Genomic DNA, 27,576 nt, shown 5'->3' on the forward strand with positions numbered 1-27,576 from the left:
GCAAAAGGGTTGGGTGTGTTTGATAGTAGAGTGCTTGTGTAGCATGCATAAGGCAATGGGTTTGATTCCAGCACACACACACACAAAAAAAAAACCCTCAGCATACCATTCTCTTCTTATTTGTTTGACATCTAGAAGGTGGCTTCTTATATTTTCAAATCTACTTCTGGTTTCTGTCTTTGGTACAGTATTTATAGAAGCCTTCTACTCTCCTATGTTGTATTCATATTTTAAAAGCTATGTATGAGCCAGGCGGAGGTAGTGCATGTTTTTAATCCCAACATTCGGGAGGCAGAGACCAACCTGGTCTACATGAACCAGTTCCAGGGCAGCTAGAACTGTAACATAGAAAAACCTTGTCTCAAAAAACAAAACAAAACAGAAAAGATATGTATAAATACACACAGGCATATGCCAATTTGATACACATGCCCTAACCACATACAATTTATTAAAATTGTTCTTATGTATATAGATATTTTGCCTGTATGTATATATGTGTACCACATGGGTGCAGTGCCCACAGAGGCTACGGGCATCATATCTCCTGGAGCTGGAGACACACAGTTGTGAGCTGTTATGTGGGTGCTGGGAATCAAATCCAGGTTCTTTGGGAGAGCAGCCAATGCTCTTAACTGAGGAGCCCTCAATGGAGCTCAGTTGTATTTGCCAAGCATTCACAAAGCCCTGGGGTTCCATCCCCAGCACTTATAATAATAACAATGATAATTTATCGCTTTGTCCTTTAAATGAGTCATAATCGACAAGTGTGTGACTCAAGATTGAAAGGGGTATGAGTGGCCTCTTCCTCCTACCCTTGCCTCTGCCATGTATTCCCTCTGCACCCAAAACCAGTTTTATTCACGTGACGAATATTTTTCAGAGATACTTTATGCATGAACAGTTCATGTTTCCCCACATTTTTAGCCCAGTGGTAGCATGCTAGATCGGCTGTACGGCACTGTGTTTTTTTCTGTTGCATCTTAAGATCTTCCCATACAAAATACCTAGCACCACTTAGCCAACTGTTCAACTTCACACTGCTCTACTATGTACACTTACTAAATTGATGTTACAGGTTCAGCTAATGGGTCTTTCACCTGTTCCGAACTTTTGCTAGCAAAAATTAAGAGGGTGCCTGAACTAGCCATCTCCTTTATCTGGTTGGTGACTACCCTAATTGTCATCAGAGAGTCTTCATCCAGAAACTGATGGAAATAAATGCAGAGATCCCCAGACAAGCATTGGGCTGAGCTCTGGGAGTCCTGTTGAAGAGAGGGAGGAGGGATTATAAGAGACAGAGAGCTCAAAAGCATGATGGGAGAACCCACAGTGACAGCCAACCTGAGTTCCTGGGAGCTCACAGACTGGACTGATAACTAGGAAGCCTGCATGGGAAAGACACAGGCGACATAGGCATGAATGTGACGGTCGTGTAGCTCTGTCTGTGGAGCTCCTAGCAGTGGGATAAAGACCTATCCCGGGCACTTGAGCTGGCTTTTAGGAACCTATTCCCCATGCCGGGCTGCTTCAGCCAGCCTTGATACAGGGGGAAGAGCTGTGATTTGACGTGCCATGCTTTATTGACACACAAACAGGAGGCCTGCCCCTTTTCGAACAGAAATGGAGAAGGAGGGGTAGATGGGAGGTGGGGAGAAACAGGCGGAGAGGAGGGAGGGGAAACTGCTATCAGGATGTAAAAATGAAAATTTTTAATTAATTAAAAAACTTTTCCTAGTAAAATACACAAGTTTTTACCCATAAAGAAATTTCTTGAAGCAGAATTACTAAGACAAAGAATATATGGGCTGACATCTTAAATACGTTTTGCTAAATTGCTCTTTATAAAAGTGAAACAAGATATAGAAGTGTGGCTAGACAAGCTTGGAATTCCAGAACTCAAGAGTGCAATCCAGTGTGGGGCAGTAGTGGCGCACGCCTCTAATTCCAGCATTTGGGAAGCAGAGGCAGGCAGATCTTTGTGAGTTCAGGGTCAGCCTGGTCTACAACATGAGTTCCAGGACAGCTAGGATTACACCAAGAAACCCCATCTCGAAAAACTAAAAACAGAACAAAACAAAACAAAAAAAAAAGTACATTCCAGAGGCTGTATTAACAGGCCCTGCTCTTCCAGGGGACCCCAGCACCCACGCATCAGCCAACAACTGTCTTCAGCTACACGTCACAGGGATCTGATCCCTCCTTCCACACGCCTGAGACACCATGCACACTGTGGTGCACAAATACCCATGGCAAACATAGCTATGACACACATACAATAAAATAAATTATTTTAAAAAGAAAGTGCACAAGGCAGTCTGGGCCATTGAGAAAGACCCTGTTTGTTTATCTCACACGAAACAAAAACTCATTTACCAGTAACTTACCAGAGCTCCCGTTTCCTGACAGCCTTCCCCAACCATCGGAATATTAAAGGGTTTTTTGTTTGTTTGCTTTTAACAATCTGACAAATAGAAAATTTCATCTTTTATTGGCCCTTACAACCTACCATAATATGTCACTTTTTTCCTTGTCTGACTATTTAACAGATGAAAACTGGTACAGAAAAGACAAGCAGCTGGTGTCCACATCCCTGTAAATAGTCAAGGTCAGAGACCCAGTGCTTTTCCTATACTACACCGTTCCTCAGTGAGGGTATGGAACTTAAGCATCCTCTGATAGACATATGATATTTAAAAAAGAAAAAGAAGAAGAAGAAGAAGAAGGAGAAGGAGAAGGAGAAGGAGAAGGAGAAGAAGAAGAAGAAGAAGAAGAAGAAGAAGAAGAAGAAGAAGAAGAAGAAGAAGAAGAAAACGTCTTGACATCTGCTAAGAGACCTCCTCTTTAGTGGTCTGGTACCTAGACCACATTTCCATGGGAATCCTCCTGAGATCACCCATCTGGAAGCAGAGGGCTCTGATTAGCAATCTGATCTGACCTCGCCCTTTGCATTAGCTTGGGTTCAATATCTGGGAAGCGGCGGGTGTTGTTGTTTTTAATTTCCATGGGATTTATTTCTCTGTGGCCACCCAGGATCTAAGTATTGATCAACATGGGGAGGGTGGGAGTATATTTCCCCTAGGTTTTAGCTATTTTATATACACACATTTATTTGGCCCTGGTGAAGATAGCAACTACACACACACACACACACACACACACACACACACACACACACCCTGCTCTGATGATAAACCTATGAGGGAGATATCTTTATTGACTGTTTCACTGATGAAAGTGAAGTTCTGAAAGATTAAGTGGATCACTTAGGGTCTTGCAGTGTATCCGCAGCAAAGGGGAAAACACAGTGTAGACCTGAACTGAACACATTAGATTCCCCTCCAGGCTCTACCTCTTCTCCTCATTGCAGTTAATGGCTTGACTCCCACTCAGATCCTCCAAACGATTAATGCCACCACTTCTCTCCTACAGACCCAGCTTACCACCAAGTTCTGGGAGTTCCTCTTAAATACCCTTTCTCCTCAACCTTATTGCTACTTTCTCTAACTTGACTTTTTCTCCTTTCTCCAGTTAAATACAGAGTTAGTTTTCCAGCCAGATAATGAGCCCACTTGTCTCAGCTTAAGACCTGATTCAGCAGTTACAGCAGATACTGCCTGCATGAGAGGTCCAGACTCTCCAGGCAAACCTTGTGGAAACTTTCTCCCCAGCCATGGTGCCCTACTCCAAACTACTCCCCCTGCTCTTCCTTTCTTTTTCATCTTTTGCACAAGTTGTTTCTCTGCCTGGCATGTTCTTTCTTCCTTTGGCCTGAAAAACTCTTAACTCTTTTCAGGAGCCCCAAATCACCTGAGTATCTGTTTTGACACTACAGTATGGCTACTCTCTCTCTCTCTCTCTCTCTCTCTCTCTCTCTCTCTCTCTCTCTCTCTGTGTGTGTGTGTGTGTGTGTGTGTGTGTGTGTGTGTGTGTGTGTAGTTTTCAAGTCAGGGGTTCTATATGTAACCCTGACTGTCGCTATCCTGTAACTAGCTCTGTAGACCAGGCTGGCCTTGAACTCACAAAGATCCTCCTGCCTCTGCCTCCAGAGTGCTGGAATTGAAGCCATGTGCCACCACGGCAGGGCTCTCTTCTTTATTCCAAGAACACTGTAAACATGTTACAGCACTATCAGGTTGTTTTTTCTCCCTCACTAGACTGAAGGGCACAACCTGTTAGCTACTCAGCCTGTGTTCCACAACACAACACAGTGCACACATGGATTGCTCAGTGGATTGGTGGAAGGCAGGGAGCAGGGAAACAGAAAACCAGGCTTAGTGTTTTTATTGCTCCATGGGTTGGGGTACTGCGTGAGGCTTCAGTGACTCACCTACTGTCTGAAGTAAAATGGGAGTAGGACATTTTTCCAAAATAAGTTAGTTTCCATGCAAAAATAATGAGGTCAAAGAACGCTGGGGGAGGAAGGATGAGGGCTAAGCAGTGCAGCCTAGCTAACTTAAGGACCATTCCAGGGGGCTGAAGAGATGGCTCAGAGGTTAAGAGCACTGGTTGCTCTTCCAGAGGTCCTGAGTTCAATTCCCAGCAACCACATGGTGGCTCACAACCATCTGTACTGAGATCTGATGCCCTCCTCTGGCGTGCGGGCATACATCAAGACAGAATGTTGTATACATAATAAATAAATAAATCTTTAAAAAAAAAAAAGAACCATTCCAGCCCATGCCACCCAGAGGGAAAAAAAGGCTCTGGGGGGGGGGGGTCTAGGTCAAAGCTTGGGGCATTTACAGAGAGCATTGGCCACTCCAGAAGGGGTACAGGAATGTTGTCACCACCCATTTCACCCAAACCACCCTGCTGGAAACAACTCCAAGGCTCCTGGCTGTCTCTAGAAATTTCCAATCTTTCCTTTATGATAGTACTAAAATGAACCCCCCAAAAAGCTGAAGTAAAAGTACATAAGTTTTGCCGCTACAGTAGACAGGAAGGATGTGGTGGACAGTGCTTAGACATGCTTTTATTGTAACTTTAAATGGCATTCAAGTTTACTTCAATAGCAGCCTTGACCTACTTACTCCCACGCAAAGAGGCCTGCAGGCAGAGATTTGGGGTCAGCAAGAAACCTTGATCCATCGGCACTTTTTCTTGCCCTGCCTTCAGGGAAGAGGTGTCCCTTTCTGGGAATAGAAGGACCTGTGTGAGTGTCACTGGGGTAGGTGTGTGTGGTGGGGGTAATGCCAGATCACAACGGGTCAGGGGCTAGCGTGGGTGCTGGCTTGCTGCGAAGTTCGAGGTTCTTCTGGTGAGCTGCGGTTAGAGCTTGGTGGTGACCCTCCCCCTCCCCAGGCGCGTCTGGAGCGCAGTGCTAGCTGCTGCGCAGAGGACGCGGGACTTGCGTCGCACCTCTCTTAGAGCTCACCAAGAGCATCAGCGTCTCCACGGCTCACGGTTTCTGGTCGGCTCCCAGCTGGCCCAGACTTGCTCTAAAGTAGGAGGAACCGCTGTCGAGCGAAAAGTGCACACCGGGTGATTGATGAACTCTTAATAGGACTAACCTTTCCCGCCCCCCACCCCAGACACACACAGAGGAACCCCACTCCCTATCCCGCCTCCAAGGCGGGCGCAGAAGACGCGGCCGCCAGCCGGTAGGGTGATTAACTCACCGTTTGTCTTTCCTAGAGAGTTCTAGGTGGATGCGGGAACACCGGAGGGCGGCGGCAGCCGGGTCAGCGCTCGCGTCTCAGGGCGGCGTGGACCAAGCCGGCTTTGTGCTGAGCGCCCGACCTCCCGGGCTGGCAGCAGCTATTGTTCCCGAGGGCAACCGGGACGCTGAGACTGAAAACCACACCAGCCTCCTGCTTACAGTGACCCTAGGTCCCGGGCTGAGTCGGGGCTTCCTTTGTGTTCTCTGCCAGCCACGGGATGGCGTCGGCGCTGCTCTAAGGAATGGCAGACAGGAATGAGGGACACTGGGACCAACTCCCTAGAGCTCTCCTCCTGTGACCCATTTCCCGCGCGGTCCTGAGAAAAAGGTGGGGAGGGACAAAGTATTTGCAGGCCAAGGAAGTGAACAATAGAGCCATTAAAAGACCTACCAGTCTCTCTCTCTCTCTCTCTCTCTCTCTCTCTCTCTCTCTCTCTCTCTCTCTCTCTCTCTCTCTCTCTCTCTCTCTCTCTCTCTTAAGAAAGGTCCTTGTCAACAGGCCCTCCCGGCCTGGTTTAAGTCTCTGCCTCCCGCGCCCATCATTTATATCTTGTACCAAAGCTCTTCGCGCCCATCATTTATATCTTGTACCAAAGCTCTTCGTGAATCTTAATTCATATGGGGATCGTCTCTTCCTCTAGTCCTCTCTAATGCTAAGCCCCACTTTGGTAATTATTCCAGACCTTATTGAAGAATGAGCCAGATTGGCCAAAAGGTATTCCGCCCTTGGCTATGGGGGTGAATATTTGCCATCTTCCATATTTACCATAGGTTCAGCTGCTCCCAGGTTGTTTTAAAATGTAGTTAGCACAAGATGTAGAACAAGACACATGCAATGGCTCCAACCCCACAGACTGGAGCGGATGGGGAGGCATGGTGGCATTCATCTCTCTCTTCTACTGCAGGGACTGGGCATCCTGGTACCTACCCTGGGCTTTTCCCCTTGTGGGAAGTCAGTTTGCTTCACACTGGACCTGACACTGGATTGTCTTTGAACTTTGCAACTTGACAGAGAGGATGAGAGACTCAAGGGAAGTGTTTAAGAAAAGACTTCAGTCAGGTTTCTAAGTCCATTTGACACCAGCCTTGGACCCCAGAGGCAAGAACTTTTGTAGTGGAGTAGAAAACAAGGTAACAAGGAGACGGTCCTCTCCAGCCACCCCTCCCTTCAGCAGGAGCCTAGCTGTAAGGGTAGAGGATTCTCTCACCCAGTCTTTTGCTATCCACTTGAGCCTTCTGAGAGAGAAATCTAAAAGAGCTCAAAGGTATGGGTTAGGTAAGGCTTGGCTGGGGACGATGCAGTCTCAGCTTCCTGGTGCCCAAGGGTCTGTTGACCAAGGTTCTATATATACCCTGCCTGGGGAACTGCAGTGCCCAAGAGTAACAAGACTAAATCTGGGGGTAAGGGCCTCCTGCCTCTCTTGCATCCGTGTAAACTTGCATTGTGATTTTCGTTGAGTTTCTGAAAGAAGGACGGAAGTTTTGTCAAGAACTCCCAGATGAAGAAGACCTCCCTAGACCTCTAAACTGGGATTACCCAATTCTTGACTTCAGAAGGAAGTTTCAGTCAATTCTCCTGGTGAAGTCAAGACAGACCCAGGACATGAATACTGAAGGTGTAAACAAGCGCGTGCCTCCCCCGCACTGTTATTAGAAGGAAGAGTTAAGTTCTTTGTTATTCAAACACACACCCACTCACTATGCCCTCCCTACTGAAAACCCTCAACAAAGGACAGCCTGGACTTCTAAGGCTGCAGGCTGAGAAGAGCTCTTCACTCCAGGGCTGTTGGTGTGGTACAGGGTGAGGAAGGAGAAAGGGGGTAGCTAGTATAGGTGCTCACTACCGGTTAATACTTCTTAGAGCCAGAAATTCAAAAGATCTTGTTCAGCAAGGTTAGCAGCCTCTGGGGCCTCAGAAACCAATTTGGCTGATGTGTCTCTGGTCGGGACCAAAGGAGAGTACTAGCTCTGAATTCTCTTCCTCTCTCCCCTTTGAAAGCCTGTACAAAGAAATGGTACAAATGGATGGTTAACTTAATGATTCCATCAGAGGCGGATTTTTCTCTGTCACATCCCTGGATGAAATTGTGTTCTGAAAGCCAGAAGGCAGAATATGTACTTGATCGCCCCCTCTTATCTCCTTAGCGCAGTAGCCAGTGGCCAGGGCTACTCTCCAAGGCTTTCCGTGGAACTTCCCATCACCTGGCTGGCTCCACAACAGAATGTATCCCGAGGTTTCCCAGATTGCAGGGAAAACTTCCCTTCTTCCTCTGCCTCCACCTCCATTTTGCAGCAGGGCCCTACCCTGTTAGACCTGATCGTCATCCTACTTCAACCTGCATTTGCTTCTCTGGACAGAACAACCAGGGATGCCCAAATGACTGCCATTCATGAGCCAGGCTCAAGAACCTGACTTCTTTCCTTCAGATCTAAAGTTTTTCAAATCTAACAGAGATCTACAACCTTCCTGACACCACCCCCCGCCAAAAAAGAAAAACCGCTATGGAGAATAAAAGAGGGCTGGTCAAGGCCTGAACTAAGCCATCCTTCGCCTACAGCAAAAGAGGTAGACCTCACAAGACCAACACTCTCAGGAGAGGCCCGGGTGCATCTGGAATAACCCCCTGTTGTGGCTAAGGCCTTCTCTGCAACGGTCTGCAAAGGAAGCCGCTGGCAGAATGTGCTTCAGTAGACTTGTCGGCTTCTGGGCATCCTCAACCTGGCGATGAGGGTCGGTGCTCCTCTGCCCCACGGCGTGCGTCGTGGGAGAAAGACAAACTAGGGTGGTGATTCCCTTCCCTTGCCAATTTCCCGCATAGTGTCCTGCCAGGGGTCTTGAAGCTAGAGCGGAGGCCTGAGACCGGGGCGCCATTGCTGCCCAGGCTCCCCTCCCCCACTCTTCTTTCTTTGCTTCTCTGAGACCCGGGAGGGAGGAGGCGGCAGGCGCCTCTGAGGATAGAGCTGCTATTGTGACCTTCCTAGGCTGAGCGGGAACCCAGCGGAGTGTGTACTGCCCGCGGTGGCGGGGGAGGAGGTGACTGTGTGCAAACCTCGGGTGCAGAGGGGGTGGCACCGGGAAATAAATAAAGGCTTGCAACCTCGGGCAGTTGGGCCCTTCAGAAGGCGTTTGGTTGTGTTTAGACTTGGGTGCTTCCTAACACTAATTGCAGGCTCAAGAGGAGCGGAATTTATGGCGAAGGCCAAGGCGGCTTGTTTATAATTTATGAAGTTTTAAATGGTTGTGCCGCGGGCCCAGCTCTCTCCGGCGGGCGGCCGCGTGGGAGTGCGCCCTCCCAGAACTCGCCGCAGCCCCCACCCACGCTAGGAGCGAGTGTGTCCATCACGTGATTCACGTCAGTGGCAGGAAAGAAACCAAGCAATTCTCTGCTGTCTCTAGAACTTCGGGATCTGAGAGAAGGCCAAAGATTTGGTCGAAGCGACCCCCTCCCCTTCTCCCAACATCCTTTCTCCACCACAAGGCCTGGGAGGCTGCCGCTGCCTACAGATGGAGCCCCCAACCTGACACTTCCTTAGAGCCCATGTGTGAGAGGAAGCTGATGTCAACCGGGCTAGACACTGTTTAAAGTCTAATCCATGAAACCCTAAGCCACAGATGACACTTGGGGTTTTACAGACACCCGCAGACTCAGCAGATACTCCTGCGGTAACCCACCGCGCTGGGAAATGCCTGAAGCCATGATGCATTATGTATTTTTATTATTATTTATGATAGGAAGAGGAGATGAAAGAAACCGGGCTGAATCTAAACAGCTTGACAATTCACCTATTTAATATTTAGCCAGATAAGAAAGGTAGCTGTGATTTCCTAAAATGCAGCTAGCTCTTCTTTGATTTCCTTAAGAGCTTAAAAAAATAATTTCTTGCCGTTATAGATTCTGTCTATGCAAGTTTCATAGAAAACAATGTTAAGCCTTGAGAGTGGGTAAAATATGCCTTCAGTTGAAGTCATTTATTCTGTTGATACAATTCTACAACATATATACTTTAAACTCGCTCAGATAGAGTGAAATTTAGCAAAAGGCTATCCCCTCCCACCCGCAGCCTAACATGCCATTTAAAAAAAAAAAAAAAAACAGCACAGAGGAACAAGGAAACTAAATATTATTTTGCGTCATCATTGCTGAGCGAAACACAAACATCCAAATAGAAAATGATTGTTGTCCCACCTAAAGAGAAGCTATTTCCACACAATAGGAATCCCGCCTCGTGTCACCAGGCTGGTCATGGGGCTGGCATGTTTGCCAAACCAAATAGAGATGTGTGGGTGGACTTTGCTGAAATACAAAATAACTGAACCTTGTCTGAGGACCTTTTCCCAAGTGCCCCCTTCTATAGAAGTGGGTGCAAGTGCCCGGCCCTAGCCAGAGCCACACTAGTATTTACAAGACAATTACAAATGTTGTAGACTTTTTGCCCATTTTGCACAAAGAAACAGGAGTAAACAAGGTGTTTATGTGTGTGATGTTCCATTCATGAAACTTTTATTATTTTACATTTATGGAGAACATTTGTCTTCTTTTGAAATGAACTACTGACCATTACAAAGGAAAAAAAAAAAACAATCCTGAGCGCTTCCTAGTGATAAAAGCCTGGGTGCTTGTCTCCGGGTGGTCATTTCTTTTTATACCCCTGCACCTTAGGTTTTCATAGCTTAATCCTTCCTGTTTCTCTTATGTCTTTTCTTTGATTGTCAGGTTTTTCCCAAAAGTTTAATTTTCATTATTTAATGCAGAAAAAATGAGCTCTGCCCCCCCCCCCGTGTAACAATTATGTCCAAAAAGAGGTGGTAGAAAGAGCCATGCAGGTGCTGCTTTGGCAAAACCACAATCACCCCACCGAGAATATTTTCAGGTTTGCACCTTCTGGTTACTGCTACCCAATTTCAATAGCGTGAATGTAGTCAAGCCTCCCTCCAAGACAATTTATGCAATAGGTTCCGAATAAATAAAATATTTTTCAGAGGGTCCTCTTTATTGGGGGAGGGGCTTACAGAGGGATCAAGGCAGAGTTATCTGCCTGCAAATGTGTGTGAGTAACACAGATACACTTCCAACTGAGGAAAATTTTTTTATTCTAAATGTTTGTTCAAATAGTACCAGACAATTTGAAATCAATAAGCTGTGTCGAGTGGTGAGGGCTTCGGTTGTTGAGAAACGCCGTGCTATACCACCGGGCTGCCTGACTCTAACCATGAAGGGCCGTTTGTGATCTCAATCCTTTACATCAACTACAAACACCAGCCACGGTTACAACTGTTCAAAACTACTCTCTCAACTAGTTCAGACCAAGGGGACTAAAGAGATGAAATGTGGCCCCCAAGGCCCGGGAGCGCGTACCTAGGCCCGGCTGGAGAATTCTACGAATATACACATAAATACATTAAGACGAGGATAAATAATCAAGGAAACGAAATTACTCGCTTTAAATAATAAATACAGATTGTTTAGTCCGATGCAATCTTTACAGGAGGGGAAGGAGCATATAAATTAAGGTCTCTGAAACTAAGCTAGACGGAGGGGCCAGGCCCGGGATTCTCCAGACTCTAGTCCCTCTTCAGGACACGCCACGGGTGGGTCTCGGACTTACCTTAGGGACACCATTACCAGATTAGAGTCCCTCGGTCCGCAGTATATGGCACTGTCAGGTTTACAGGGGAGGATCCTTGCGGCTGATTTATAGCGAGTCACCCAAAGGAGGACGCGCCTGGAGGGGAGGCCCAGTAGTGTCAGCCTCGGCCGCAGTAGTGTCAGCCTCGGCCGCTGCTGGAAGCCGGAGACTCGAGAGGCAGCAACCAGACCAGCTCGGGGAGGAGGGGTGCCCCGAGCTGCCCCTCGGGCCCCGCCCTGCCACCACCCCTGCCACCAAAGCCAAAGAGGTAATTGCACCGAGCTACCAGGCCGGCGGCAACCGCTACAGATGTGTCAGTTTGGGGGCCTCGGGCAGGCGTCCCTGAGACGAGTGGTGAGCCGAGAGATCTGTGTAGGTGGGATGAGGGTCGCACGGTCCGTGGTGGTGGTTGCCAGGGATTTGCGCGGCGCAGCTGTAGTCCACGCTGGCCGAAGACGGGTGTGAAAGGTGGCCCAGATTGAAGACCGGCCCGGATGCGGGCGCCATGGAGTCGACGAAGTTGCCACCCACGTACACCGGACTGCCCTGCAGATTGGCGCTGGCGAAGCCGCCGCCGTTGCTCGCCATGGGGTGGGGCTCGAACTCGGGCGCAGCGTAGCGCTTCTGCTGCGGCAGGCAGCTGCTGAGCGGCGCCGTGTAGGCTGCCAGGCCGTACATGTTGGGCTGCGATTTGGCGAAAGCGGGCGGCGAGGGTGCGTCGTAGGCCAGGCCGGGCACTGGCGGCAGCTGGCCGGAGTAGGCCACGTGGCCCGCCGCTCCTCCAAGAGGTGGGCTGCGTTCTGGGGACTGGCCCGCCGGAGAATGCAGTATGCCCTTGGCCTTCTGGTCCTTCTTGTATTTCATGCGACGGTTCTGGAACCAGATCTTGATCTGGCGCTCGGTGAGGTTCAGCAGGTTGGCCATCTCCACGCGGCGTGGCCGGCACAGGTAGCGGTTGAAGTGGAACTCCTTCTCCAGCTCCACCAGCTGAGCGCTCGTGTACGCCGTGCGCACCCGCTTGGATGCTGGGCCCGGAGGGCTCTTATCCTCGCAGTTCTCTCCTGGGCAGAGGTAGAGACGAGACAGAGAGGGTGCTGAGCGAGGGATAAGGAACCTCAGAATAGAGAGGGGTGCTTTCCTGTCTTCATTTTCCTCCTCTGCTCTCACCTCCAATCCCACTCGAGTCAGGTAGAAGGTTTAGAGAGGTCAAAGTCTGAGGGAACACTCAATCTATGTGCCTCTAGGCCTACCTGTCAGTCGCACCTGCAGCTGCTGCCTTCCCCAGCCCTTCCTTTCCTCTCTACCCTACCCCACCGTCTCATCTCAACCCACAGGTCATGAAGGACTTTACTGTGAGGCTAAGAGCAACTCGTGAAACACTCCCCCGTCAAAAAAGCCAGGCTTCTTTGAACACCTCCCCCAAGCTCTGCTGCTGGGGGGACTGAGGGCTGGAGGTTGGGGTGTCAGAGGTAGATCCAGCCTGCCTGGTTTGTTTACAAGTCAAGCACTCCCAAGAGCGAAGAAATAGGGAGGGAGAGAAGGGTCTTGGCACCTGACTCCAGCCAGGTGCACCCAAAAGCAGGGAGGTGATAATACACCCCCCCACACACACACACACCAAGATACTGCCCTGGAGTTTGAGGGGATTCCAAGGCCAGGCAGAAAGCATGCTGCATATGTCAATGCAGCCTCAGCACTGGCTTCACCTCCCCTGCCACCCCTCAGCTGCTTGTCCACTCCTTCACTGGGAAGACAAATGGATTTCTCCTGGGAGGGAGGGCCTGTGTCTGAGCTGAGGAGGGAGGGGCAGAGGAGGGAGCTTTGGAGCAGGAAGACGCTTTCCCCTAAGAGCCTCTGCCCAGGGAGCGTCAGGCAGAGCAGAGACCTGATGACAAATCGCATCCCAGGCTTCAGACTAGCCCTAGACCCGGAGAGTCAACCCCATCAAGAACACAAAGCCAGAAACGTTCAAGAAGGAACGGCCTGGGTGGAGAGAGAAGGCATCCACTCCTCATTGGACCCATGTTCTTCAGACTTAAAATGGACCAAGAGAATCTCCTCAGCTCTAGAGTATCCCTTCCTAGGGCAAGAAAGCCACAGCTGCTCTTGTTCCAAATTATTCTCTCCCCTAGAACCTGCTCTTCACTGTTATGGATTCTCTAGAGTGAGCTGAGTCGAATAGTTTTGCCTTGAAGGCCCTGAAGCCATACTCCTTAGAACCTAAGTCCACCACTTTGAAGTTCTGGGGATCTGGGGAAAACGAGGGTGTTATCACGTGTCTATTTTAAAGAGTTCTTTGGAAAGTTAAATAAAATAAATAAATAATGTTTATAACTTATTTGGGCTGGTTCTTTTTCTTCTTTGGGGTTATTATTTGTCTTGACTTGGTTTTCTGTTTTGAGACAAAAATCTCTTAATGGTGTCCAGTTACTCACTACGCTTCCTAGGCTCTCCTTGACCTCAAGATACTCCTGCCTCATCCTCAAGTGATGGAATTACAAGTGTACAAAACTACACCCTGTCTGTCTTCACATTTGAAGGACTGGTGGGTAAAAGAGGAAGCTGAGTTATGACCAGTGCCTGGGAAGGCAGATAATACGTCAGCATAAGAAAGAGCTTCCTATTAATAAGGGTGAGATCAGTCCAGCAAGAGCATCAGCAAGGAAAGCATGCCCTGTCTCCGCAAGAGTATGTACCCAATCGGAATCACTAGAAAGGACAGACATTTCTACATTTGGATACACTATTGCTAAGGTTGCTCTTATAAACTTGAGTCTCTTGGCTTCCAGGTAATTGGTTCTTAAGGTCAATCTGAAGGGTTATAGTCTAGAGATGCCCAGAGAGCTACCTGAAGTGGCACAGCTGTTCTTCTGCTTTGAGTTCTGTCGGGATTCTTTCATCCAGGGGAAGATCTGCTTGCTGATGGTGGCGGAAGAACTAGAAGCATTAGGTCCACCCTTGGTCTTCTTGGCAGGTACTCCACCTCCAGGGTTGGTGGGCGAGGAGGGGGGCAAGGTGGGTGGTGGAGGAGGGGGCTGTGGTGGTTGCTGCTCTGAGTTCAGCCCAGGAGGCTGGTTGCCACCAGCTCCACCCTGGCTGTTCCCAGTGCCAGGTCGCATGCAGCTACCATTAAGTTCGGCTCCTTTATGGCCTGGGGCTCGGAGAGGTGCAGAACTCTGGATGGAGCAGGCAGAACCTGGGTAATCACTGTCCAGGGAGTTGGCAGCAGCCGGGGGAGGGTAGGTCTGATGAGGAGTACCATAGCCATATGCCTCCGTGGCTTTGCTGTAACCATAGCCTCCAAAGAGTCCTGGGTTCTCATAGTATGCAGCCTTCTGCATGGTGCACTCAGGAAGTTCCAGGGCCTCCTGACCCTGCTCAAATAACATTGACTACCACTCTCCCCTTCACCACCAAGGCCAATGTCTGCTGAATCTTGAGAGAGCTGGGTCAGCTCCCAGGTTCCAGGTGACCTGCCGAGAAAGAAAGGGGAGAGATGCTAGAAGGACTGTCATTGGCAGGACCAATCAATACAAACAGACTAGAGCAGGCTTTCAGCTTCCCACTCACTTTGAAGTAGAAGGATGGGCAAGGTTCTGGATTGGAGTTTTATGAAGCTCAATTTAAACAAAATTTTGAAAAAGTTGGAGTATTTCTCTTAAATGTAAGAAAAGACCTTGCTTCCTGAGTTCAACTTTAGCCTAAGGAAGAAATTCCTTCCACCTTAAGGTTCTCTTGGAGAATTGTCTTTCTCCAAGATTGTCAACACAGCTTTTGAGCCTGCATGAAAAAACATTTATGACTAACTGATTCTTCCTCTAAACGATGAACTTCTTAAAGGGAAGGATTTTTTTTATCTATATATCTCTAGCATTCAATGCTAGTGGTTATTGAATTGATGGATGAATGAGTGGATAGGTCACAGTCAGTCAGTCTTTGGATAATCCTGGGGTTTGGTTTTGCTTGGTGCTAGAGATCAACTCCAAGGCTCTGTGCATGCTGTGAGGGGACTCTAAGAACCCCCAAGCCCTAATAGAAGCTTTCTTACACACCCAGAGTTTCCAGAACTTCCCACCTAATTTCAGAATCACACTCTTTTCTGAAGACCCAGACAGTGCACATGGATGACAGGCTGAGAATCCATATGGTTAATTCTATGGGTCAGCACTCTGAAATCTACAGTGTAGAAAACTAGGAAGTAAAAAAACAAAAGGAAGACTTAAGGACTCCCAAACTTACTTTGAAGCTAAAGGGGGGAAAAGGTTTTTTTTTTTTAAATCTGCATTTTCCCACACCCCTACTTTATCTTTCTGCTACTTTTAGAAGGGGCGCCCCTAAAAATGAGTGAAAAAATGTAGATCTTCAAATGCATGCAGTGTAGGTGAGTGGTGAATGCTCTGATAACTTTACCGTTTTCCTTTGGATCTTTACATAAATAAATATTATATTAACCTCTGCTCTGGACCTTCCATTCTGCCCCACCTGTCACCCAACCTATAGCCAATGGGAGACGGTCTCCTGACATGATGGATGGACCCAGACTTAGAAGGATGGAAAGGAACTAAGAAAAATTCTTCTCCTTTTGTATGCTCTGACTCTTCCTGAGGGGGGTGCTCTTCCCACCCATCCTGAAAGGCTCCTGAGGAGTTAAAGTATAACTAATATCGTTCAATCACTTTTGTCTGTTTGATAAAGAAAACCCACAGGTCAGCTCTCTGGCCTCAGTGCTTGAGTGCATCCAAAAATTCTCCCTGGCTTCCTCCATCATGAGAGACCACATCATGCAACTTATGGCCCATCAGACTTAAACACGGGAACCAAAACACTTCTGCGTTAATTTCCCCCTGTATTTTCACCAGAAAGTCCAACCACTGAAGAAAAGTCTCCAAATTAGCCTTTGTTTGGTAGTATGGTTGCCCATTTTGCCTTAGAACACAAGTGAATATGCCATTTATCTTGACGAGAGAGATGGGTCCTTCTCAATGGGGTGCAGTAATACTGAAATGTTTTGTCATAAGCCTTGTTTCTGCTAGTATCCATAAATGTGTACGGTTAAGACATCCACCTAACAAAGCTGGACTAATTCTTTTGATTAATTTTCAATACCAACCCCTATTAAAGTTACCAAAGAGCAAATGAACAGTAAATCCTTATTCTGTGATTTTTTTATTTATATACATTTATTTATATACATTTGCCCCAGGCCAAAGAAGCTGCCACACTAGGTTGACTAAGTTTTAGGGCTTTTCAGGGATCCTGCTCCGTTCTAGAAGTCTGAATGGTTGCATCAGGCTTCTGGGACCACCTGATTTTGTTTGCTGCTGCTTTGTCACTCCCTTGACAGCTGTGGAAGCAAAACATCCCCCTTCTGCCTCCGTGTTGACCAAGTTTGTCTTGGGAGGTGGACCAGTCACATTAAAATAGCTTCTTGAGGAACCAAGCGAGCCTATGAGACAGATGGCTTTTACATATTATTTCTGCTCCTGCAGCATGTTCTTAGAAAAATCTCTATATAAAGAAAGGCCTTGGAGGCACAGATAGCCCTCACAACCAGAGTCGTCTCTTGCCTGTTTACATTGTCTCAAAGAATTTCCAGGCCCACTTCATGGTCTAATGTCCATTTCTTTACAATCAAAGGTGCTCTTCTTTTTGGGAAAACACACACAAACACACACACACTCACCAACTTTGTAGCACCCACCATACAGAGCCCTAAAGAAGCTCTGCTTCCAGAGCACAACCTGAAAATATTGTTACAAAACTGATTTTAAAAAGTTTATTTCTTTCCAGAAATCTCTACTCCTTGTGAACTCTGCTTGAACCTAAAAAAAACGGGACTGGGTCATAAATCATTTGGACAATGGTCAACTGTTCAGTGGCTCATCTTTTCGATCACTGCCCCCTCCCCGTTAAGGCTTTCTTTTCTCACCCTTTGGTACCTTTGCTCATTTGAGCACCAAGATCCAAATGCCTTGGGGGGGGGCACAGATTTGGGGGAGGAGCAATTGAGCAGGACTTCTTATTTTGGAGTAGTCCTCGGGTTTTCCTCTCCTCCTAGCCCCTCCCCCTTCCTCCTCTTTCTATCTATCCTCCCCCACCCGCACCCAGGCCAGAGGAGCTCAGTGCGGTGCAGCCACCTTGTCCTCTGGAGCACTCCTCTCCTCTTAGAGAAGGGTCGCCTAACTGAACTGGTTAGTTCTTTTCCAAAGTCACTGCAAGTTACTCAACCCAGCGTGGAGGCCCAACCGCAGGCCCAGAAGACAGGGCCAAATGGTTTCCAGTCGGAAGGAAGGCCAGGCACCCTCTCAGAGTTCGTATCCCTCGTTCCCCAGCCGCGCTAGCCCGCCCAGTAGGCCTAGCCTCAGAAGCAACGGAGCCCTGATACTTGCTCACTGCACTTAATTCTGCCCAGATCAATACCTAATATGATACCGAATAAATAAAAGGCGCTCACAGCGGCCAGGGGACAGGGTTATTAAGCAGCTGGAGCTCTCACGGTGCATATCAATGCACCTGTCATTGTGGTTTGTAACAAAATTTATGACTGCGACCACGGCAGCAGTAAACGCTTCAGTAAGGAATGAAAAGAAAAACACTTCCCAAGGCCCGGCACTTTTCAGAAGTGGAAAGCAGGCTCCGCGTAGGAGGCAGAGCAGCAAAAGAATCCCCTACTCCGCACTTTTCCCGTCCACACACCCTGCGTGCGAGCTGCGGGATTATATAAAGTGGCCGGCGCCGGCCTGGCCCAGCAGCTGTGCTCGGTAGCCCGAGCTGGAAAGAGAGGATCGCAAGCCCAGCCGAGGACCACAGACCTGCTACCCGCCTGGCCTCCGACGCGGGGAGGCTCGATGGACGCGCAGAGACCCGCTAGGCGTTTGCTAGCCGGCCGCGTGGCCTTTGCTCGCCCGCCATGGCTGCGGGAAGGCCGAGGGAGAGGGAGGCCTGGGCTGGGAGGGAGCCGACAGCACCGGGCTGCAACGGTAGTAAATAACGGGACTTCCACCGTCAGTCGGTGCCAGTTAAGGCAGAAGTGGGAGGTGATGCTTGCGTTAGCTTCTCTTAAACGTCTCAGAGGTTTAAATTGATCTAATGCCTTACTTTGCCTAAGACGGGTCTTCAAATAACCCACGGGTCTCATCCTGGAGGTCACGACTCTTACTGGGCATTCTTGTTAATTCAGTGGGACCGAGCGTTGACACTCTTTTCACTGATGGCTTTGCATCTTCAGGTTTGGGAAACCACTCCTCAGCGGGTTTGGTGGGAAGAGAACTATTTGCCCACATTCTCCCGACCTCTCAGCCTGAGCCTCTTCTGTCCTTTGGGAAGCCCAGAGCGCCCATTCTAAATCACTTCTGTTTAGCCCGGATAACTCAGTACAGTAACACATCCTGCATTTAAGACAGCGGACCTACTCTATTAAAGCGCCATAAATTTGAAGGCCGATGATCGGTTCTCATGTAACAGGCAACCGCTCACACTGAGGTGATCCACTTCAAAGCCGCCCTTTGTTTTATGTCTTGATGTGGGAATCCTAGAATGGCTACTTTGAGCTGATGGGAAGGAACATGGAAATATAGTGGGGATTATTTATTTAAATCACCCCCACGTGCCACAGTTTTGTGTGTGAGTATATTGTCTTGAATTTTGTTTCTGACTCTTTTTGTAGGCTCTTCAGTTTTCTTTGATATTCTGCGGAAGCAGATCTGGAACAAAAAACGGAAAACTCAGGAACAGCCGGTTCTGTCTTGCAAACCTTACCAGGAGAGCCTTTACCCCCTTTAAGGGTGTCATAATCAATGTGGCTATTGTATGTGGAGCCTGCAGCCATTCCAGATGCTTTGGCCCCAGCAGAATGAAGACTCAGTTGGCTCCGGGGGAACTAGAGGGCAAAAATCCTTGCCTGAGTGGGGGAGGGGAGAGAACCTGGTTGTGAGGAAAGGACCCCGGGGTGAGCCAAGTGGGTCAGCCCAGCGCAGAGAAAGCGGTGAATGGAGGTGGGAGGAAGAATGGAGGTGGGTTAGGAAAGGAGGTTAGCTACTTAGGTGCACCTGGGCTGGATGCTCCTAGAGCTGCCCCCAAAGGACCCGAGTGAACCCGGAGCTAGGCACTGGCTATAGGTTTGCACATTGTATCTCTGGCTCAGCTAGCTTTCCTGAGTCTATCAGAGAATACCCAAACCGTTCTGGGCCTTGGTTGCTCAATTCTGGATCGGGACTAGGCTATAAACCGCCTTGAAGACAGCGGACCCACTCTGTTAAAGTGCCTAAGAAACCAACAGCCCTCCCTACCTCCACCCCAAAACCTCCTCCCCAAGCCGCTCACCACTGCGGCTCTCCAGCAGGCGCTGGCCCCTGGTCAGGTGAAAGGAAAGAGACGCTGTCTCTCTCTTGATCTGCCCTGTGCAATTTGTCGACTCAGTAGTTTGCAAACACTAAACTGCGCCCGGGAAAACCCCACACAAAGCGTTCAGGGCGCTTCTAAAGACTAGAGAGCGTAGCCATAAGCCTTTGAAGTGACCTTTGGCTCGCGCTGCAATAACTCACCCCTTAATGAACACCCAACGGAAGCGCCTCAGAGAGATCCCAGCCCGGTAGGATTCCTAACTTTGCGCCCTGGCTTCAGCTTCCCAGACGACCTGGGTCCAAGGGGGCATGTCATTTGCCTGCTTACTACACCCCAACCGGCTTGACTGGGCCCCCAAGGATGGCGCAGTAGAAATGCAGGGGTTCTCAGGATGCTCAAACCCGTGGCCGAGGTCCTCAAATCACTTTATATTATGCAATCGCGCGGGCAGACATCAACCTGCGATTATCTTTATTTATTTTTGAAAAGGGCTTTTTTAGACGTAGAATCACTCCCGAAGAAGAAGGATCTAGTTAAATATTATTTTCCAGGTGCTGAGGAACCCGGTAAGTTCGTACTTGGGCTTTTTATGGTGAATGGTGCGCTCTGAGTTCTGGGCACAGGGAGCCTTGGGAAGTGGAAAGGGAAACGGATCCCAAGTTGGTTAGTTGGGTCACAATCAAAACACCTTTCCTCCAGAGCTTTCTTCTGCGTTCCCTCCTCTCCTCTTCTTCAAACCAGGCGGCACTGACCGAAGTTTTGTCTTTTGGGTGCCCCAAATCGTGGACTGAACCCGGCTGGATTCTCATCCTGTCTGAGTTCTAGTACCCCTTTCTCAGCCAGAAACTTCAGAGGCAGAAGGGTCCTGCCCGCTAGCTGTTGGGGAAGAGCTGGCTCCAGACAACCCGACCCCCATACCCCACCCACCATCCGCACCCAGGGAAAACTCTTCAGGATGGGGGCCAGAGAGGAGCCTTGGTGGGGATTATTGAAAATTTCGGGAAGTTCTAAGTGAGGACTCCACGGGGCCAAATGAAATGCTGCTCGCAGTAATTGGATTCAGCTGACTAAGCTGGCAGGCTTGCAGCTCCGAGGCAAGGAGCAAAGAAAAACGTCCACCGACTTCAAATTCTGATGGAGCCCAGTGCAGCTGACTGACAAAACAGCTTGTCTTGCTCTCTTTGAAGGCAAGGGCCATGGAACTTAGCTTAGTCCCTTGTCCCAGTGGGGCCCGGCCCAACTTAAATTTTGGGAGTGTACCTCAATTTGGGGTTCCTTCCATGGGGTAGTGCAGTGAGATCTGGCCCACTCCCGCTCATGAAGCCACTCACCCTTGCCTTGGTTGGGAGTAAAGACCTGGGATAGTTTGTCTTCTACACTTCTAGGCTGAAGTTAGGAGGAACAAGTCAACAAAAGGATATGTAGAATGCAGGAACCTAATATGATTTAGCTTTTACCACTTAGGGTTATTTGGGTAGAAGGACCCAGAAACACTAAACCTCTCTTCATCATTGTAAGAGTCAAAGCCTATGCTGATGAGAGACTGGAGAAGCCTCTCAAACTCTTCAGGGTAGTTTGGGAGGGTCTTTTCAAATTGGGGGACATTTTTGCTCCCGTGGGGAAAATGGGAAGCCAACAGCAAGAGGTAAAGGCTCGCCAGTGTTTGGAGGTGGTTACCAGAACAATGCAGGGAGCTGGCTGGTCACACAGTTTATTTTAAATGCGTATAAATCAACTCGCCTGCACCCTAGCCCAGCAGCCCAAGACGCAGAATTAATATGATGTTCCATCTTACTTTGGCAGTGACAGTGTAAAAAAAAAAGTTTCTTTTTATTCATCCCATTTTCAGCCCATAATCATAACTACACACTTACCCTCAAAATACTAACTCCAGTCCCTAGTCCGCTCGACAAACCCACTCCTTAAACTGCTACACCCCCTCCCCAACGCTGCCGGCCACCCTCCAAGCCTGGTAAGGTGGTGTCCTCTTAACCTTTTGGTAGGCGGGGAATGTCCCCATAAAAGCACACCTCGTTACGATTAATCACCGTCCTCGATGTATATGTAGGAGCGCGCATCTAGGTCTGCAGGCTGCCTCACCAATTGGCAATAATCAAGATCACAGATTACACAAAATAAATCATATTTAGTATCCCGCTCAGGGCAGCAAACAGCACCGTGCCCAAAGATTTCCATTTTGTCATGCAATTGCTTACCTGGATCCCAATTTATCATAAACCTGGTGTCCTCGGTCTCAGAGTGGGCGCCAGTGGGGGGCAGAGCTAGCCTTCCCCCTTTGTCTGCAGACAGCAGTGTCCCAACCCTGGTCTTGTGCGCTTGCAGACTCGGCCATATACCCGAACACACGGAATTCCCGGTAGAACGGAACCAGGCTGAGGTTCAACTACCAATAAACGCTGTAGGAACGAGTTTGTAGTCCCCAAGCTGGCTTCGCCTGCGCTGCTCGCTGGTCGGTCCACCCGCCCGCTGGTCCGCTCCCAGGCCCAGAGCGGAGGCCACTTGCTCCCCCACCCACTCCTGGGTTCCTGCCCAGCCCTCCCAGGCCCCCCAGAGCTCGGGATTTGTTTTGCTTTCGAAACGTGGTCCTTTCTGAATTTGGAGAGAGCCCCGGAAACCCCCTCATAGTCGGGAAATACAGACGCTGCCTTCAAATGCGAGCATATTTGTTCACGTGACCCCGAGGGAAGATTGTACTGATTGAGGCTGAAACTTTCACGCCATCCAGCCCAAGAGCGCAGCCAGGCCTGGGGGCTGGGAGGAGGGGCGCAGGAAGCTTGGGACCCAGGCGCCTTCCCTGGGGCAAGACCCCGGTGGAGGAGAGAAGGAAAGCCTCCATCCTCGAAGCTTGGGATCAGCGCAGCCACAGCCTGGCCGACTGCAGTGGGGTGAGGACTTGAGAGTCTCTCCGGGCAAAGACCTCTGACCCTGGCCCGGCCTTCTGCCAGACCTACCAGTGGATTGAACATTTTAGAGGTTTCCTCTTAGAAGCCTTTGTGAAAAGGACTATGAAAAAGAAATCCGGGGCTTCCCTAGCTCCTCAACGTTCTGTACTCCATATCTGCACGCACCTAGACAAGATGTCCTGCCCGTCCCCCAGGCTGCTGTCCGTCTGCTTTCCTCACTCCCCGCCAGGCACTTAAGTCTCACAGCACCCGTTCCTGCCTTAAGGTAGGACCCGCTGGTTCTCAATTCTGGCCTGTCACCCTGCCACCCCCGCCACTCCTTGGGGGCGCTGGCTGGGGTTCGCGGACCCAGCAGGCAAGCTGCCGCTACTGAACCAGAAGAAAAAAAAATCGCCTAGCAGCAGGGCAGGCCCTGGCAGACCTTTTTTCTTGGCGCTCTGAGCACTACACCCAAGTGTTTTGGGGTCTGGAGTCACCTAGGCGAGGAATTCCTGCCCACCTTGATCTGTGTCAGTCCAGATCTGCTCAGAGCCCACGGGATCCTGTGTGATTCCGGAATTGCTCAGAGCCAACGGGATCCCGCAGGCCCAGCAACAGCCGGGGCAGCTTCCCGCTTCCTGCGGTAACTCCAAGAGGGCGGGGGGGGGGGGGCGGCTACTGAATCGGGCTTACCTGGGGATAACGAGATTTCTATTTTAGAATTACTGTATCAGAACACGATCTCACCACTCTGCAAGCGACTAGATGAGATTGGCGGTAGATATTCTGCATGTAGGAAGAAGAGTTAAGGAATCTCGAATCTTGGTCAAGGCTCACTCCTGGGTTGTAGAGAGCCCCTGTCTAACCTCTGGTCAGGCCGCCTTCACCCTAGAACCCCATATGATGGGAAACTCCCTCCCGAATTTGGCTTTTTCAGTTTCTTAGAGGCTCTGCCAAGAAGTTGATGTCCCATGGCTTGTATGGCCTCTTAAGAGGCAAAGTGAACCCCAAAGCTATATATGAGCTCCAGGGAAAGAAAAAAGGTTTTGAAACCCCAATCTAGAGGACCCGGCAGGTTCCAAAGAAAGGGTCACTGGATCCTTCTCCCAAACTTAACAGGGAGTCCCCTCCTTTTGTTCACCTGTCCTGGCTAGGGCTCAGACCCACTTGGGGTGCCTGTCATAATGGACCTTAGGCTAACCCCACTCCACCCCCATTCTGAGGACCCCACTCCCAGGCCTCCAGCCAGGGGTTGGGCTCGCTGCGGACTGCAAGTGTTAATTCCCCAGTCAAAGAGGGGGGCTGCTTTGCGGGAATTCGTCTCCAGGAAAGGATCTAAGCCTTCTTCAATCGGAGCATATGTTCATAGAGCAATAAACCGGAAAGATTTACAGTCCTCGCCCGGCCCCCAACGGCCTCACACCCTTTCAGGAATTACTTACGATGATTTATCACACCAACTCGAGCAATTGTCACACTGATAAAATAGCCCGGGCCTGTGCCCGCCAAGCCGGGCCTTGGGAGGCTGCTGGAGGCCCGACCTCTAGTGAGACTGGGAAGCCTTTTTGTGGGTTCCTTTCTGAACCTACCAGGGGATGTCTGAGTGGATTGAAGTGGGTGGGGTGAGCGGGGAGACAATTCTCATTGAGAAAAAATGCAAGCAGAGAAAGCACCCGGAATCTGCGTGCAGGAGTCACTTGCTAAGCACATAAACATTTGTCATCTTTGAATAATTGAATTAATGTGTTATTGTTTGAATGTATAATTCATAACGGGGAAAACTTTGTTGCTGTCCTGACGGAGAAATACACACACACACACACACACACACACACACACACACACATCAAAATTTTAAAACAAACATACACACAACTCTAAACTCTAATCACACAGGGCCTACTCTCTGAAATTCTCCTCAAAGTCAGTGGAGGCACGGATGTTGCGGGTGGGGGGAAGTGAACGAAGGGACTGTCCATTGAGAATCCCGGGTCAGAGCCTGCAGCTAAAAGAAGAGAATGTTTGGTACTGGCCCCCATCTCAGGGCCGTGGCTAGCTGGGGTGGGGTTGGACCAAAGCACAGCCGCCTTCAGGACGTCAAATCTTGGAGTGGGGGTGAAAAGAGACTGAAATGTGAGCAAGAGACACTGTCGCTTTTGCGGCTCACCACAGCCTCGGGCCTTTCTCGAAGGCTTCCCCTTGCTTTGGTTGCTCCGGACTTGGAGGGCTTCTTTTCCTTTTGATAGATATTCAAAAAAAAATACAAATCCGAAACTAAAGAGGATGCAAGGCGAGACTGCTCACTGGAGCGATGAGCCGCTGAGCTAGGGGTGAGGAAGGCGGAGAACGAGAGAAGTAGCTTGGAATCATTATCTGTTGGTTAAAATCTGCCTGGGGTAAAATTTCAACTCGATTTTATAGCCTTCTATTATGACGCAAAGAAAAATTTACGAGCCTCGCTTGAAAAGAGGGCCAGGGCCTTTTCTCGCTGGTTTAAGAATAGGCGGCAGATGCGGTGACAGCGACCATTGTTCCCGGTAGACACAGGCGACCGGGCAACCTCGGCCCGCGTGCGCCAGGAGTGTCCCCAGCCCGGCGGGATTTTTTTTTTTTCTTTAAACTCCTGTTGTCTGGGGAGCAGGCTGCGCGCACCCTCACCCCCTGCACCCTCACCCCTCACACACCCTGGCATCCTCATCCACACCCTCTCTCTCTCTCTCTCTCTCTCACACACACACACACACACACACACACACACACACACACACACACACACACACTCGGCCGCCCTTAGTAATTTTTCATAAGTGCAAAGCTTCGCTGAACCAAAGGTCACCATCCAAGCCACTAACAACTTCTGGCCGGCGCGCGGTTCCAAACCAGGGAAGCAACGGCAACTATTAGTCAGCGGCTCTGACAGCTAAGTTCATTAAGGATTGAAATCTGATGAAATAAAAGTAGCCCAAATATTTACCTGCGGGCCGCGCTCAGCACCCGCCGCGGGGCCGGGTCTGCGGGCGCGGGGGACCCCCCTCGGCGGGCCGTGTTCCTGGGATCCCTGCACTTTCCAAGTCGGAGAGAGCCCTTTGCGTGGCAGATTAATGACGACTCCGTGTTTCTTAAGGGACGTGCTGAATTAATTATTTCGCCAATCACGTGGTCGCGACTTGTAGAAATCTATTCTTATCATCTTCCTCGCACTTTGAAAATTCTCCGGGTTATGAGCGGCCCTCCCCCGGCTGCCGCCGAGCCCCGGCCGCCCAGCCCGGCGTGGGGGGCAGGGAGGGCTCCCCAACATGGCGCCGTCTGCCGAGGGTCCGAGTTACTGTACTGTACTCAGCGGGCTCAGCTATGGACTCGCTTCCTCCTCATCCCTGCCGGTGATTCAATACACACAGCGGTATTGATGTATTGGTGGGCACAGGAGGAGCCATTAACCAGAAGACGGGCAGAGGACAATCATAAAATGTGTCTGAATATTTAAACTTCTGTCTGCGCACTTATAAATACACATGTCCACGCGTCTGGGTCGAGCCCTTCCATATATTAAGGACATATGTTCTATTTTATGTATTCTACTCATTTCCTGTCTCCAGCAAGACACCCCCTATCTCTTTTGGAACTCCTGTCTTGGCCCCCTCTTCAAAGCTGAGGCCAAGATGTGGGAAAGCCCTCATGATTAAACTAGTGCATGCTACTTTTTATAGTAGAGAGTGTTTATTGTTGTTTGAGGGGCCAGAGGGATGCAGGGAAGGGGGGCAGGTGTTGGTAACCCCAAAGGGGTTCAGCAGCCCCAGAAAAGTAGGAGTCCAAGATGGGGGGCTAGACAGGTCAGGTCTGAGCAACCACCAGCCAGCCAGCCTCAGCTGGGCCCAGAACAAGCACTAACCCAGCCTCTGGGGAGTGGGAAGGTTTCTCACACAAGGAAAACTTCCTGGGGGGGGGGGGAGGTGTCCTAAGAACTGGTCAGACAGAAAGCCTGTTTGGAGCCCCCTACTAGTACAAGCAGTTGTTTCTCTTTCTTTCAACAAATAATGCCCTCCACCTTGCAGCCTGGATCTGGCATCAGGCTTACTAATGCTCACAAAGTATAGAAGTCAGACTGGGAGTGGATGAGAATGTAGAACTGCTAGACCTTACATGACTTTTAACTTTCACACCATAGGCACCAAATAACTTGGTGTCAATTTTATTGCAGAAAATAAAAAGATAAATTGTTTATAATGAATGCTGGCTTTTAGGAAACTTAACAAAGAGTCTCTATCAAGGCACCAAACAGGAGGGAGATTTTACTACACCTTTTATTATTTCAAATATAGATCAATGAATTACATCAAAACTACAGGCAACAATTAATATAAATAATACTTTAATCGGTGGCAGTAAAACATGGTCAATTCTATTTTTAAAAAGCATCTTTGTGAGCAGACTCCAAGGGGCTGACTGACAATGTCACCTCTCAACAAAAGGCTGCCATGGGCAAAATGAGGTGTGAGCCAGAGGCCCACTGCCCTCAGCAAACGCTCTGCTCCTCAGCCCCAGTCACGACCCCGACACAGGTTTTAAAACACCCAAATAAACACTTCTGGCTCATATTTGGGGGAACAAACTGGAAACAAATAACAACAAATGGGCACTAGGACCTTTCTACATCTTGCTTTCTCTACAGCACGTTCCCAGATGGAGAAGCAGTTCCTTCCCTGCCCTAGGTGACCAGGGTGGGGGGGGGGGGAGTGCGGGGGCTACCCCTTTCCTGGTCCACTCTTTTGGGCCCAAATGGACACTAGGGTTCGAATGGGACTTCAGGACTGGCAACTGCTCTTTAGGCCAGGCAAGAGCCATTAGCATTTCAAAAGACAATCCCTCCCAGCTGAGTGGTAGAGCGGAGACTTAAAAACAAAGAAGTTGTTTCCCGGATTAAGTTACTTTCCAAAGTAGTGGGGCTGTGTTTGTGAAGGAACCAGGGTTTTCTTCTGGAAAGCGTACTTTTGGCTTTCCCTTGGGGCAGGAAGAAGGAGGGGTAGTATTTGGTCTGAAGCT

At 49.4% G+C, this 27,576-nt stretch overlaps 1 protein-coding gene across 1 annotated transcript; it reads right to left on the reverse strand.

Annotated features, from left to right (window-relative positions):
- Window positions 1-11,593: 11,593 nt before the first annotated feature.
- Window positions 11,594-14,679, reverse strand: Hoxd3 (homeobox D3). Its single transcript, XM_038336790.1, has 2 exons — window positions 14,139-14,679; window positions 11,594-12,351 (listed from the first exon to the last, which is right to left on the reverse strand). The coding sequence occupies exons 1-2, from the start codon at window positions 14,677-14,679 to the stop codon at window positions 11,594-11,596; spliced, it is 1,299 nt and encodes a 432-aa protein (XP_038192718.1).
- Window positions 14,680-27,576: the final 12,897 nt, after the last annotated feature.

This window comes from Arvicola amphibius, chromosome 7, assembly GCF_903992535.2.
Source record: "Arvicola amphibius chromosome 7, mArvAmp1.2, whole genome shotgun sequence".
NCBI classification, from domain to species: domain Eukaryota; kingdom Metazoa; phylum Chordata; class Mammalia; order Rodentia; family Cricetidae; genus Arvicola; species Arvicola amphibius.

Coding starts and splice junctions, on each gene's coding strand:
- Hoxd3 (XM_038336790.1), bottom strand. CDS start 14,679: ATGTTATTTGAGCAGGGTCAGGAGGCCCTGGAACTTCCTGAGTGCACC. Junction 12,352..14,138: donor GAACAGCTGTGCCACTTCAG/GTAGCTCTCTGG, acceptor ACCTCTGCCCAG/GAGAGAACTGCGAGGATAAG.